The sequence below is a fragment of the Melospiza georgiana genome, chromosome 2 (assembly GCF_028018845.1).
Source record: "Melospiza georgiana isolate bMelGeo1 chromosome 2, bMelGeo1.pri, whole genome shotgun sequence".
Classification (NCBI taxonomy): Eukaryota; Metazoa; Chordata; class Aves; order Passeriformes; family Passerellidae; genus Melospiza; species Melospiza georgiana.
In genome coordinates, this window is record NC_080431.1 from 535,882 (window position 1) to 549,690 (window position 13,809).

At 58.0% G+C, this 13,809-nt stretch overlaps 1 protein-coding gene across 1 annotated transcript in view; it reads right to left on the reverse strand.

The window, feature by feature from the left end:
- The window catches only part of SLCO2B1 (solute carrier organic anion transporter family member 2B1), a 30,709-nt gene extending 17,117 nt beyond the window's left edge, over positions 1-13,592 (reverse strand). The window contains exons 1-5 of the mRNA XM_058045693.1: positions 13,555-13,592; positions 6,568-6,645; positions 2,212-2,349; positions 1,959-2,121; positions 349-576 (exon numbers count right to left, since the gene is read on the reverse strand). Coding sequence (XP_057901676.1) covers positions 349-576; positions 1,959-2,121; positions 2,212-2,349; positions 6,568-6,636 — 598 coding nt within the window. The 5' untranslated portion in view covers positions 6,637-6,645; positions 13,555-13,592. The remainder of the gene's footprint in view (positions 1-348; positions 577-1,958; positions 2,122-2,211; positions 2,350-6,567; positions 6,646-13,554) is intronic.
- Between the last annotated feature and the right edge of the window lie 217 nt (positions 13,593-13,809).

Here is a 13,809-nt window from a genome sequence, read left to right on the forward strand (position 1 = left end):
GGTTTGTTTGGTTTGGTTTAGTTTTTTTTGGCTTTGCTGGCAGCTAAACAGGGTCCCCACTGCTGCCCCTTAAACCTACAGCCGCCACTTGTGAACACAGAGATCAGACTGTCCCTCTGGTCCTTCCTGAAACCTCTTTGGAGGAGGATATGGAGTTTTTGCCATCCTCGGGCCAAAACCCCCAGCTTCAGCCCCAAATGGTGTTTCCCAGCTCTCCTGCTGCCTGCCCAAGCCCGAAGCACATAAACCCTTCCTGCGGAATCCTTCCTGGCCGTGGGCAGAGCAGAGGGGCTGTAATGAGCCCTGCCCTCATTAATGCCCGTTATCCCAGCCCAGGAGCAGCCTCACCCAGGTAGAGCGGGGAGTTCCTGTGGCTGGCGAAGTCGTCGATGTAGGAGATGCCGAAGGGCTGGATGGGCACGCCGCCGATGCCCAGCAGGGCCTGGGCCACGAACATCACCAGCAGCACCTCGTGGTTCTCCCTGGAGCCGTGGGGAGGGCAGCTGGCATCGCTCAGGTTGGCCCCAGCGCCCGGGGCCCCGGGCTGGCACAGGTCCGTGGTGTTGCTGAAGGTGCCTGAGGTGACAAGGGGACAGCTCTGAGGAGCTGGGTCTGCAGGAAGGACTTCTTCATTTAGCACTGGAAGGCTCTGAGCTCTCCCTGCAGCCTTTCCCAGGAGAACACCCCCAGCTCTGGATCTGCTTCAGCAGCTCCACCTCCTTATCTCGCTCCTTGTCTTATCCTTATCCTGGTCTTAGATGGCAGGTGAAAGAAAACACAAACAAGTGCAAAGATCACTGCACTGGTGTTTACAGAGACAGGATCATGAGCCAGGAAAGCCTTCAAGGCTTTTCCTCCATCAAAGGTCACTCCCAGAACCTTTGACAGACCGCCCAACACAGGTAACTGAGCAGACCTGCAGAGTTTGTGAGCAGCTACCCAGGAAATGAGAGCTCGTTTTCCTCAGAAGAGGAAAGGGCTGATTCTAGCACCCTCATCTTCCTCAGAACCCCGGGCAAGGGGGTGCTGGCAGCAGGATTTCCATGGTTATGCCCCAGATCCTGGGGAACTCCAAGTGCTTGGACTCTAGCCCACCTGCAGCAGCACTGCTGAAACACCAACTCAGTGTTTCCAAGCTGGGGTTGCAGCTGGCCCCTGCCTGCAGCCAGCAATGGTTCACCTGTTCAGCCTTCCTTTGGTGTCTGCAGTTGCCTGAACCAGCTGCTCTCCCTCTGGTGAGCCAACCAAAAGCTGTTCAGTGGAGGTTTCTAGAAGGTTTGCTGGAACTTCATGGCTGGGAGGAACTGGGGAGGTAGCGAGTTACTTGTTTTCTCCTTTCTTTCTGTTCCCATCCCTTCATTTTCCTTAGGGAGAAAATCCCAAACCCACGCTGTCCTGTTCCCTACATGAGTGATTTAAACCCTTTCTCAAGGGAGACTGATATTCCAGTGGGGTCTAAAACCTCAAGGACAGCCCAGCTAGACCAGGGAAGGCAGGTGAGGCTGGATGTGCAGCAAACAAGGGGAATCAGAGGGACAGCCTGCATTTTGATTGTTTTCCTGCCCTTTCCCATGGTTCCCACATCCCCCTGGCTCTGCTTTCCACCAGGAGCTGTTGCCTCTCAGGGCTGGGATGATTTCATTCTCGGAAAAATAAAATTTCCTGAGGACAAGCCAACAGCTTGTAGCTCCCCGTGCCTGGTGGGAAGGGCATTTCACAACAGCTCCCGCTGCCAGGAGGCAGGGATAGGTGGGATGTTGGGAAGGAATTGCTCCCTGTGAGGGTGCCTGCCAGGGAAGCTGTGGCTGCCCCCGGACCCCTGGGCTGGTGGAAGGTGTCCCTCCCGTGGCAGGGGTGGAACGAGATGATCTTTACGGTGTTTTCCACGCGAACCATCCTGTCACTCTGCTATGTGCTCCTGGTGTCCCAGGGCCCAGGGCAGGTTGCTGAGCACTCACTGGCCACGGAGCGGTCGTACTCGTAGGGCCCCGTGAGGAAGTGTGGCAGGGCCATGAGGAAGCCGGCCAGGGACACCAGCAGGGCCCCGCAGCCGATGAGGCGCGGCCGGTGCACGCGGCTGCCCAGGTAGCTGACAAAGACGATCAGCAGCGTGTTCCCAACCTGCAGGGACAGAGCGGCGCTGTGTCCCCGGGCAGGGCAGCACGGGGACAGCGCCCGGGGGCACGGGGACACGGCTGGGGACACGCTCACCTCGTTGAAGGAGGCCAGCAGCCCCGAGGTCTGGCTGGAGAGGCCGTAGCGGCGCTCGATGGTGGAGATGGAGCTCTTCAGGTAGCCCGAGACCAGGAGCTGGGAGAGCTGCAGCAGCCCGTGGCAGAACACAAAGAACTGCCAACACAGAGATGGAACCCCAGAGCTGCAGGGTCACCCAGAGCTGCAGCACAACCAACTGCAAGAAAGGCACCATTATCCAACTTAAACCTCTGACCACAAGCCCTGGAAATATCACCCCTGCTCTGCCAGCAGTGAAATCTCCTGAGGTCAGGCCAGAACCACGGAATTGACCCCTGCCAAAGGTCACAGCAGGGTCAGTATCTGCGAGAAGGCTGTAACTTCCTAGCTGAGAAGTGGCTTTGGACAAACACATGGCTTCAGCTGGGATGATCCCTGTTTGTGTTGGCCCTGTCCCTCGGATGCAGCAGCAGAAGGGAGGTTGCACAACACCCAGGGGCAGACAGCCATCCCAGTGCTGGGAGCTGTTCTGGGACAGGAACGAGCCCTGCCAAACACACCAACAAACAACTCCTCTGGAGAAAGTCAGCAGGCCAGGGACAAGAATTCAGGCTGCTTTCCTTTCCCTCTCACAAAGCCCTAGATGTAAAACACATCTCCTTTGGAAAACGTCATGGCTCTATTCCACTTCCAGACTGCAGCCACCTCCCTCTTGGTGCCTAGTGGCTCTGCCAGGCACCCCTCCAGCCCCCGAAGGAGCTCAGATATCCAGCCCTAACAGTCACGCACCCTCAGGACACGGCCCACCCATCTCCCTGTGGGACAGGCTGGCTGCCCTGGCTCCTTCCAGAGCTGCTGCCCTCAGCCTGGGCTGGTGCCCAAACCCTGGGGCACTGCTCCTGCTCTGTGTGTTTTGCAGCCGCTCCCACCATGGAGAAACTGCTGAGTCTGGCCTGGATTTCTGGATTTCTGCTGCATCTCATTCTGATCCAGGCCTCAGTGAGGTCACTGCCAAACTGGGCTGCTCTGGCAGCCAAGGCAGCAGCCCCAGCACAGAGAGGGGGAAGGTCAAACCCCTGGGAATGGCAGGGCTGGGCTGAGGTCACTGCACACCAGGACAGCATCCAGGACCCCCCCTCCCAGGCTCATGTCACCACTGAGGGCTGCAACGTGTCCGGGCTGGGGAAGTGTCACCCAGCCAAAGGAAAGCGTCCCCAGTCAGCTTTGCTGAACTCCTGCGTTCCTCCCAGTCACTGCCCGTGTCCAGGCTCTGCTTCCTGAGCACACCGCTTCAGAGGGAAAGGCTGAAACCAGATCTGTTCATTGCAGGCCTCCACAGCACACAGCCCCCTGAGCATCCAGATCCTGGAACTGCAGGGGCTTACAGAGCTGCCCAGCACTGCCCTGCATCCTCTGCAGCTCAAAGTGCATTGGCAATCTGGTATTTCAGGAGAGATGGCCCTGCAGTGGCTTGGGCAATGACCCCAGTTCTGCCTCCAGGGGCTCTTTGCTCTCAGCCATCCATTTTCTGCCAGGAAAAGAAAGAGCAGCCTTCGCCTGGCCTTTGGATCTGCTGGACTGGTGGGACTGATGTGGTGCCCAGCAGGTGACCTGGACTGGCAGACACCAGGCTTTTCCCAAGGGCTTTTCTCCAGCGGCAGGACACCCCATGGACACCAGGAGCAGCCCCAGGGCTGAGCTGTGCTTGTAAAGCCTTCCCTTAACCCATGGAATTAAACAGCTCAGAGAACCCAAACCACTGCTGCTCCCACCCCACATGTGCAAGGGAACAGAGAAACACCCTCCATCCTAGGCAGCCAGTCAATCACAGAGCTGGGAATGAAACAGCAGTAGTTCCACTCCTGGTGGTGTGGAAAAGGCCCTTTTCCAAGGGCTGCCTGTGTTTGCAGGGTGGATGGAGCAGCTTGGCAGCAAACTCTGCCGCGAGGGCTCCCAGCTGACAGCAGCACGTCCCCACCACGCTCCCTCCTCGTGCCTGGGACGTTCTGGGGCTGTTTTCAGGGAGGGTTTGTGCCTCAGCACGTGGCACAGGCACACTGGGCTGAGCTCACGGCAAATGGCTCTGGGAGGAAAAGCTGGAACCAGTTTGGCTGGGCCTGTGGCTGGGAGGGGCTTAAATCCCATCCGGTGCCACCCCTGCCTTGGCAGGGACACTCCCACTGTGCCAGTCCCATCCAGGTGGCCTTGGGCACTGCCATGGCAGGGACACTCCCACCGTGCCAGTCCCATCCAGGTGGCCTTGGGCACTGCCAGGCATCCAGGGCCTCCCCACCCTCCCAGGGAGCAATTCCTTCCCAATATCCCATCTAAATCACAGTGCTCCTTGAAGCCAAGAAGGGCAGGTCTTGGTTATGTCCCTCAGCTGCATTTGGACATGTGGTCGTGGTTTTTGTGACACGCTCTCTGGAGATATAAATACCCATAAAAACTGCAGTGCTGTGATTTTTGGTCCTCCAGCCACTTCAAACACATCCAACCACATTGTGCAATGGTTCTGTGGCTCTGCAAGAGCCATTCAAACCCTGGGCTGCAAGTTTTGTTCTCTGAGGAAGTCATTTAGAAACCGGACAGGGTGGCCTGACTTCTTGAAAAATAAGCCCAGGAGAAAAGGGGAAAACATCCTGTGCTGAGGACAACTGTGCTCTTGGTGACAAGGGCTTCCTCCACATCTGCTCATGGCAGGGCTTGTGACAGGAGGGTCTGTAAGGTCCCCCCAGCCCAAACCAGTCTGGGATTTTGGGATCTACCTTCACAGGTACAGCAAAATACAACTTGATTCTGCTGGCTTTGCCCCTCAATGCTTCAATCTTTGAACTCTTTAAAATATCTCCTCATGGAAAAATCAGCAGGGCCATATTTCTAGAGATAACCTTGCTGGGGAGTAAAGAAGAACCAAGCAAAGCCCAGCAGATAAAAAGCAGCTGAATGGGCTGAAAGAGGACTGGGCAAGAGCCCCAGGCCATGCTCTGTGTCTCCAGCCTCTGTGCAAGCTCTGCCTCAGCGACTCACTTGGCTCCTGCCCCAGAAGGAGGGTGAGTAAATGCACCAGCATTTGTAGAAAAACCCTCAAAACCCCAAATCTTGCCCACTCAGAGAAGTCTTGAGTCTTTAAGTCCAACTGTCATGTTGTGCACTCTGGCCTGGTGAGACTCCCTAATGAGCCAGGTAATTGGCTTCCAGCTACCCTGAATGTTGTAATGCACTGTGATAGGGTGCCACTACTGGTAACAGGGAATTATTGAGCCAGAAGGGAACGAAGCAGATGTTGCAAGACACAGGGAACCATTCCACGTGCAGCCTGTGGTCCTGCAGAGCTCCTCAAGCCCTCACATGGTGGGCCTGGGCTTGCACCAAACCCAGGAGGACCCAGGACTTAGAAGGAAGGCTTCACACTGACAGAGCCAGGGCTAGATGGGCTCTTGGGCAGGAATTGTTCCCTGCACAGGGTGCCCAGAGCAGCTGTGGCTGCCCCTGGAAGAGTCCAGGTTGGACAGGGCTTGGAGCAGCCTGGGATGGTGGAAGGTGTCCCTGCCATGGCAGGGGTTGCACCGGATGGGCTTTAAGGTCCCTCCAAGCCATCCCATCCCAACCCATCCCATCCCATCCCATCCCATCCCATCCCATCCCATCCCATCCCATCCCATCCCATCCCATCCCATCCCATCCCATCCATCCCATCCCATCCCATCCCATCCCATCCCATCCCATCCCATCCCATCCCATCCCATCCCATCCATCCCATCCCATCCCATCCCATCCCATCCCATCCCATCCCATCCCATCCCATCCCATCCATCCCATCCCATCCCATCCATCCCATCCCATCCCATCCATCCCATCCCATCCCATCCCACCCCACCCCATCCCATCCCATCCCATCCCATCCCATCCCATCCCATCCCACCCCATCCCATCCCATCCCATCCCATCCCATCCCATCCCATCCATCCCATCCCATCCCATCCCATCCCATCCATCCCATCCCATCCCATCCATCCCATCCCATCCCATCCCATCCCATCCCATCCCATCCCATCCCATCCCATCCCATCCCATCCCATCCCATCCCATCCCATCCCATCCCATCCCATCCCATCCCATCCCATCCCATCCCACCCCGTGACTCTCTGGAGGAGCTGGGAGTCAAACCTGCACTGAAACATCACTGCCCCACCACTGGCTGTGGAATGGAGACACCTGCACACCAAAGGCACCTGTACCCTGGAAAGCCAGGGGCCATTTCCCAAGCACAGCTGGTGCCCATAAATCCTCCCAGTGCCCTCTGCAGGGGGCTGAGCTGCTGTTGCCAGCCCGGGGAGCCGAGGGGGTGCTGGGGAGGCAGGGGGTGTTTACCTTGATGCTGAGAAAGGGGCTCCTGCAGAGCCTGCTGCGGGCCGCGTCGGGCCGGCTGCTCCCCGTCATGCTGTCGGCCTGTTGGGGATAAATCATCAGCACAATGCTCCTGGCCGGGCCTCAGCTCCCCCCTGCCCAGCAGGCAAAGCCCTGCCAAACACCCCCACAGCGGCACACGGGTCTCCCCGGCAGGCACCGGTTGTTCCTGCCTTCCCTTTGCTCGGGGCACTTGGATTCTGCACAGCCACAAGGCAGCCTGCGAGATGTGCAACCCCAGAGGCTGCGAGGTGAAACGCTGCTCAGCAGGGCCAAGGACAACATTGTGCAACACTTCTGGGGTCGGTGCGACTCCTTATCAACGGCCCGGGTGATGGGGCACCCTCGGCTGCTGCCGGCAGCAAACTCTGCCAGGGCAGCTGGCAAAGCTGATGGCTGTGCTGCCATCCAGAGGCTCCTCAGCTGCCTGGACAAGTGCGAACCGAAGGGGAGCAGTGGGCTGCAGAAATGGGTTTCCGGAGGGATCCCACGGGCTGCAGAACCCCACAAGTTCAAGGAGACGCCAAGTCCTGGCCCTGCCCTGCCCAGGACTCCCTGCATCCCTCTGGAGGGATCTGTCCAGGCTCGGGGGCAGCAGCTCCTTGCTCAGCAAGCCCTTCCCATCCCTCCTTGCTCAGCAAGCCCTTCCCATCCCTCTCCATGCTGGGCACTGCTGGATTAAAGCCCTGCATCCCTCCCTGTGCTGGGCACTGCTGGATTAAAGCCCCGCATCCCTGCTCATCCCGTTGCCACCGCGGCGTTCCCGCATCTCCCCTGGAATTACCCCTCCAGGCTCGCTTCTGGACCCTCAGCCACCGCCTAAACGCGACGATGCAATGGAATTCCAGCCCGTGGGGAGCCAGCAGCCCCTCCTGCCCGCAGATCTCCTTCCCTCCTCCCCAGGGACCCGCGATGTCTTTGTTGGGTTTCAGCGGCCAGGCTTCCTGCTCAGGAAGCTGCATTGTTCCCAGGCACGCTAGAGCCATTAGGCTTTAACTTGTTGTTCAGCACATTCTAATAGATGTTTTCATCTCCGCAGCAAATGGGGTGAAAGGCTTCCCATTATTGTTGTGTGTAATTCTATTTCCCCCGTGATGAGAGGCAAAGGAGCGGGGACCCGCAGCCTCAAACTAATTAACAAAATGCAGGGCTTGATGTAACTTCTCGCAGGAGGAGCCTGCCTGCGCTGTGGTGCTCATAAACCCTGAGAGGTGAATTCCAGAGGGGAGCTGCACGAGTCCTGAGCGGCACAGCCGCCTCTGCAGAACGCGATTGCGGCCCTCAGCCCCTTCTGAGAGAGACTGCTGTAACAAATGCAGGCCGGGATCAGTACAGCGGGTTTGATCCTCGATGGAAGCAGGCAGGAAAAGCTGCCCGGCCCCTGGAGGTCTAGCCGAGCAATGCTGGGGCAGAGGCACCCGCCTGGCTCCAGCCCCGATCAATTATCGACAGCCCCGAGCTTGCTGCTGCTGCTGCCCCTGGGGTGCTCAGGGGGCAGGAAAAGGGTGGAACAGCAAAGGCAGGAAACCCAAAGGAGCCTGGATTTCCAGGGATGGGAATACTCATGGAGCTGGAAGCAGGCTCCGTGTCCTCTAATGTCTCTGTCCCTCATTAGACCCGCAAACCACAAATCCAGAATGCACCCTGTCACCCTTTCCAGCTCTCCTTTACATGTGTGGAGGAAGGAGGGAGGGCGGCTGAGCCCCGGGCAGTGCTCAGCAGAGACCTCAAACACCAGGGTGTGCCAGCAGATCAAACTGAGCACAAACCCCTGCCCTCAGATCCCGCCCAGCTCCTCTCCCTTAGGAAGGAAACTAAACAGAAAAGGACTTTGATCCTGCTGAGAGGACATCAAATAAAGAGGGAGATAAGGCTTAACTGATAAAAAAAAGAAAAAGAAGGAAGGAAGGAAGGAAGGAAGGAAGGAAGGAAGGAAGGAAGGAAGGAAGGAAGGAAGGAAGGAAGGAAGGAAGGAAGGAAGGAAGGAAGGAAGGAAGGAAGGAAGGAAGGAAGGAAGGAAGGAAGGAAGGAAGGAAGGAAGGAAGGAAGGAAGGAAGGAAGGAAGGAAGGAAGGAAGGAAGGAAGGAAGGAAGGAAGGAAGGAAGGAAGGAAGGAAGGAAGGAAGGAAGGAAGGAAGGAAGGAAGGAAGGAAGGAAGGAAGGAAGGAAGGAAGGAAGGAAGGAAGGAAGGAAGGAAGGAAGGAAGGAAGGAAGGAAGGAAGGAAGGAAGGAAGGAAGGTTGTTCAGAGTGTTGCAGATCCATCAGCTGCTGTTATTCCTTCAGCTACAGGTGCAGGGTTTGTCCTCAAAGCCCAGTTTTCTTCCCACTTCTGTCCTGGGTCAGTGCACCCCTCAGAAAGGCCTGGCATGGCAATCCCAGGGATCTGAGCTCAGCCTCACACCAGGTGATGCCACTAAAATCCTGCCAGGAATGCCAGCCTCACCTGCCTGGCAGCTCCCCTCTGCTCCCAGGGGACAGTGACTGCCGGGAGCTGCAGGCTGGGAATGACCCCCATCTGTGCAGGGAAGGATCCCTTGGGTTGGGAGGGACCTTAAAACCCACCCAGTGCCAGCCCTGCCATGGCAGGGAACCTTCCACTGCCCCAGGCTGCTGCCAGCCCTGTCCAGCGTGGCCTGGGACACTGCCAGGGATCCAGGGGCAGCCACAGGGAGGAATTCCCTCCCCAGATCCCACCTCATCCTGCCCTCAGGCAGTGGGAAGCTTTCCCTGTCCTGTCACTGCCTATATCTGAGACAATCTCCCAAACCATTTGCGGCACTGATTCAGATGTTCCACTTGTCCCCAGGCTGCCTTGCTTTGACACCAGGGCAGCAGAAACGCCCCAGAGCCCTCAGGGAGCTGCAGCAGGGTCCTGGCTGTGCCAGCAGGGTCTGGGCTGGGTGCTCAGCACCCTGTCCCATTCCCCGGGCCATTTCTCCTCCCAAAGCCTGCATCAGCAGCTGCTCCCTGGGCTGAGCAAGGAGAGGCACACGCTGGGCTCAGCAGAGCGTGAGTAAATAACAGCCAATGTAAGAGAGCAAATTAAACCCCAGCAGGGCACTGGAAATGCCAGCAAATATTCCAGAATCTGTCTTCCTTCTGCTGAATAACTCTGCCTCTGGAGGCTGGAAGGGTGTCAGGGTGTGTATTTATGAGGGGGTAATTTGTGTATTTCTGTGCCTGGGGTGAAGGGGAAGCTGGCTTGGAAGATGTGGGTGCAGAGATGCTTTATAACACAACAGAAGGGAAAAGCAGTGGACACACAGCATGGGAAAAGGCAGGGAACAACAAGGGATGCAGGGATGCGCCCGAGAGCTGCTCCTGCCTTGCACCACGTGGCAAAAAGAAAGAGAAATGAGATGGGCCCAGCTCAGCGACTCTGTGTAATGAGAAATGGGCCACAGATGACAGAAATCTTACAAGAAATTAGAATAGGAAAGCATTGCTGGAGGTTAAAAATTAGAAGCCCAAGGAAAGCTGGTGTTGGAAGACATGACGTGCAAGCACGGGCAGTGAGGGAGAGGCTCAGCCTGCCCTGGTGCCCCTCTGCTGGGGGATGATGGAACCCTGCTCCCCAGGTGTGTGCTGTGTGCTGTGTGCTGAGGCCCCCCGAGCTGCCTGCCCGTCCCTGGCACCCGGGCTGAGGGGGCTCCTGCTGCTGCCAGGCTCCTGTGGGCTGACCAGCAGCACCCTTAAACTGCTCCTGCCCCGTTCCTGCCGCCGCCTGAGGGTTCCTCTGGGGCTCCAGGGTTTGTGGCCTTTGCCACACCAGGACTTCCCAGCTCTGCCAGTTTTGCTCCTCCCCTCCACGGTTCCATGCACAATGCTGAGCACAGAAGTCACCCCTGTGTTCTGGATGGAGGCAGGTGCTGAACACACCCCCTGGCCTGGGAGGGACAGATGTGGCTGTGCTGCAGGAAAGCCTTGTCCTGTGCCCACTTTCTGTCTTAGCACCACCTCCTGTGTCTGGCAGGCAAACCCTTCCTGCCTCGAGCAGCTCCAGCCCTGGGGGGGAGTCAAAGTGCTGAAGGAAGGATGAGGAGCCCAGTTCCAGCAGGAATCTGCCTTCCCACAGGCTGCAGGCAGTGCTTGGCTCTGTGGACAAACACCTGCCAAGAGAAGCCTGAAGGGAAGAGATCCCAAACCACAGCTCCCCCCGTTTGGGGTTCCATACACCATAAATACCTTCCTGATGTTTTTTCCCCTCTGTACTTCACTGCTGCTCGGACAGGAGTGAAAACTGAGAAAAACACAGATTTTCTGCTGAGTTCCCCTGAAAGCTATGAGAGTTTGCAGTGTAAGGAACAGCTGGAGGAAACGGGCAGAGCCAGAGTGGCTCCAGGGACACAGACACCTCTGGTGAGAAAAATGAACTTTTTGAAGGGGAAGCTGTTGCAAAACAAGGAGCAAGAGCCCCTGCAATGGCCCCGTGCCTCAAACACACATCCTGAGTGGAAACCCCAGCAGCTCCCTGGAGTTGAGACCTCCTGGAGCAAACCAGAGCTTGTTTGCTATTTATTATCTGTAACTTCTGACAAAAGAAACCCCAACAAGTCCAGCTTCTCCATCTGCACTCATGGTCTGCCCAGGACCACAGACCCGCTCCTCACACTGAGTATTCCACAAGGAGCAGCTGCACCCCAATCCTGAACATTTATTTCCAAGGGACATTCCAGGGCAGCTCTTTACCCCCTCCACACTAACCCAGGGATTACCAGCCAGAGCATCCCCAAATTTTGGAGGTGGACAGTACGACATGCTCCACCAGGAGCTGGGAATGGAGCTGGGACAGTACGACATGCTCCACCAGGAGCTGCAAGCAACAGGGATGGATGGATGGATGATGGATGGATGGATGGATGGATGGATGGATGGATGGAGGGATGGATGGAGGGATGGATGGATGATGGATGGATGGATGGATGGATGGATGGATGGATGGATGGATGGAGGGATGGATGGAGGGATGGATGGAGGGATGGATGGATGATGGATGGATGGATGGATGGATGGATGGATGGATGGATGGACGGATGGATGGATGGATGACGGATGGATGGATGGATGACAGATGGATGGATGGATGGATGGATGGATGGATGGATGGATGGACGGATGGATGGATGGATGACGGATGGATGGATGGATGGATGGATGGATGGATGGATGGATGGATGGACGGATGAGCAGTAAAATGCTGCTGCCAGGAAAGGGAACTGAGCAGAGCTTAGGAGAAGTGAGAAAATTCCTTAGCCAGCAAGAGAGGAGCTGGCTGTGAACAGCAGATGAAATACTGTGGGTGGGACAGACCTGGTGACATTTCTGGGTGCTGGTGGACAAGGATCAAGTGCTTGAGGGAAGCCCCAGCCTGGAGCAGCTGGTGGGGGCTGGAGCTGGCACAGGAAAAGGAGGAAACGCTGGTATTTTGGGCAGCAGGGGGAACTACCCAGTGTCCTTCTCCCATTATTTAACATTGATGGACTGCACTGTGATCCATACACTTGGAGGGACCAAGAAAGTCCAGTGCAAATGGAATTATATTCCTGAGGTGCCCAGACGTGCAGCTGGAGGCACAGCTAGCCCCAGCCGGGCTGCCTGACAGCAACAAGCCCTTTCCTGCATCCCTGGGCGTGATCGTGTCCTGGGGTTTCTCCAGCCCTGCGCTCGCTCTCGGTTTTCCCTGGATGGCGCCCCAGAGCCTTGCGGTGTTCCAGTCGTGTCTCAAGGCAGGAATTCCCCTTGCCGTCTGCTCTGCCTCCCACACTGCCTGCACTTCCCTGGAAAAACACCTTTCCAAAGCCTGCCGTGCCGATGGCAGGTGCTGAGGGGGGAAATAGAGCTCCCAGGCCATCCCCTAAAGCCGCACCATGGCTCAAGACACCCAATATTTAACCTACTCCAGCCAGGGTGCATGTGGCAGGTCCAGGGCAGGGCACGGGGCAGAGCAGCATCCCTAGAGAAGCACTGGGAGCACACTGGGAGCCAGGAACCACGGAGGAACCGGGGCTCTGTCCCACTGTCCCACGCTGCTCCAAGCCCGGTCCAGCCTGGCCTGGAGCACTGCCAGGGATCCAGGAGCAGCCAGTGTGTTTTTGGGACATGCAGTGCCATTCCCTCCTGACACAGGGGTGTCCTTGCCCTTGGGAGCCCATCTCCAGGGTGGGATCAGAGCAGCAGCCCCCACAGAGGAGGGGACAGAGCCCACCCACCCTGCAGAGCCGTGCCCTTGTCCCCAAGCCCAGCAGTGCCACCTGGCAGAGCAGCAGGTGCGGCCAGCCCCAGCCCAAGCCTGAAATCCGTGCTCCGGGGAGGACAGGCTGTTCCCACGGCTGGCTCCCGGGGGACGCGCCCGTCCCAAAGGCTTGAGGGGACACGGCAGCTCCCCGTTTGCAGGAGCCAGCAGGAACACAGCCTCCTGCTGCTCCCAGAGCCCTGCAGCCAGGGAAAGCTCGGTGGGAGCAGCTCAGCACTGAGCCCAGAGCCTCCCATGACTCTGGGGCTGCAGGATCAGCGCTCCTCCCTGCTGGAGAGGCTTGGCTCGGCCAGGCTCCCTGTGCCAGCCAGGCACGGCTCAGATCCACGCTGCCTGGCCCCTTCCCAAGATCCGGGCTGCAAACAGCCAGTGCCCTTCTAGGAGTAGTAAAACCACGGGAGAAAGCCAGCGGGGCAGCAGTGGGAAAATGGGAAAATTCCCTGCAGCGCGAGAAATGAGTTGGAAAAGAAAAGACCCTCAAGTAAATCAGCACAAGCAGAGAGGGAGCGACAGAGCACAGTGCAGAGGCTGGCAGGGAGCAGGCACGGAGCAGGCACGGAGCAGGCACGGCGACGCTCCTCGTTGCGCCCCCGAAGCTGCCCCCAGCCCAGCAGAGCCCTGCCGGAGCGCAGAGTTCCCCTCGGCAGAGCCGAGGGCGGCGCAGCCACCGTGCCCCGCGGGCAGCCGTGCACACTCACCGCGGGGCTCTCCCGACGCTCTCACCCCCGGCAGCCGGGCCGCCCTCTGCCGCCGCCGCCGGGGCCATTCGGCTGCTCCTGCCCGCCGGTGGGCATGGCTCTGCGGGGGTGGGGCTTCTTCCCACGCCTCCGCTGTTGGCGGCGGAGCGAATCCCAATTTTGCAATCCCTTCCATAGGGTTTCATGTGTTCCCGCGTTTTCCTGCAGTCCCAGGGTGTCAGAGTGCGCGGTTTGCTGAGCCGGGCTTTGCCAGCT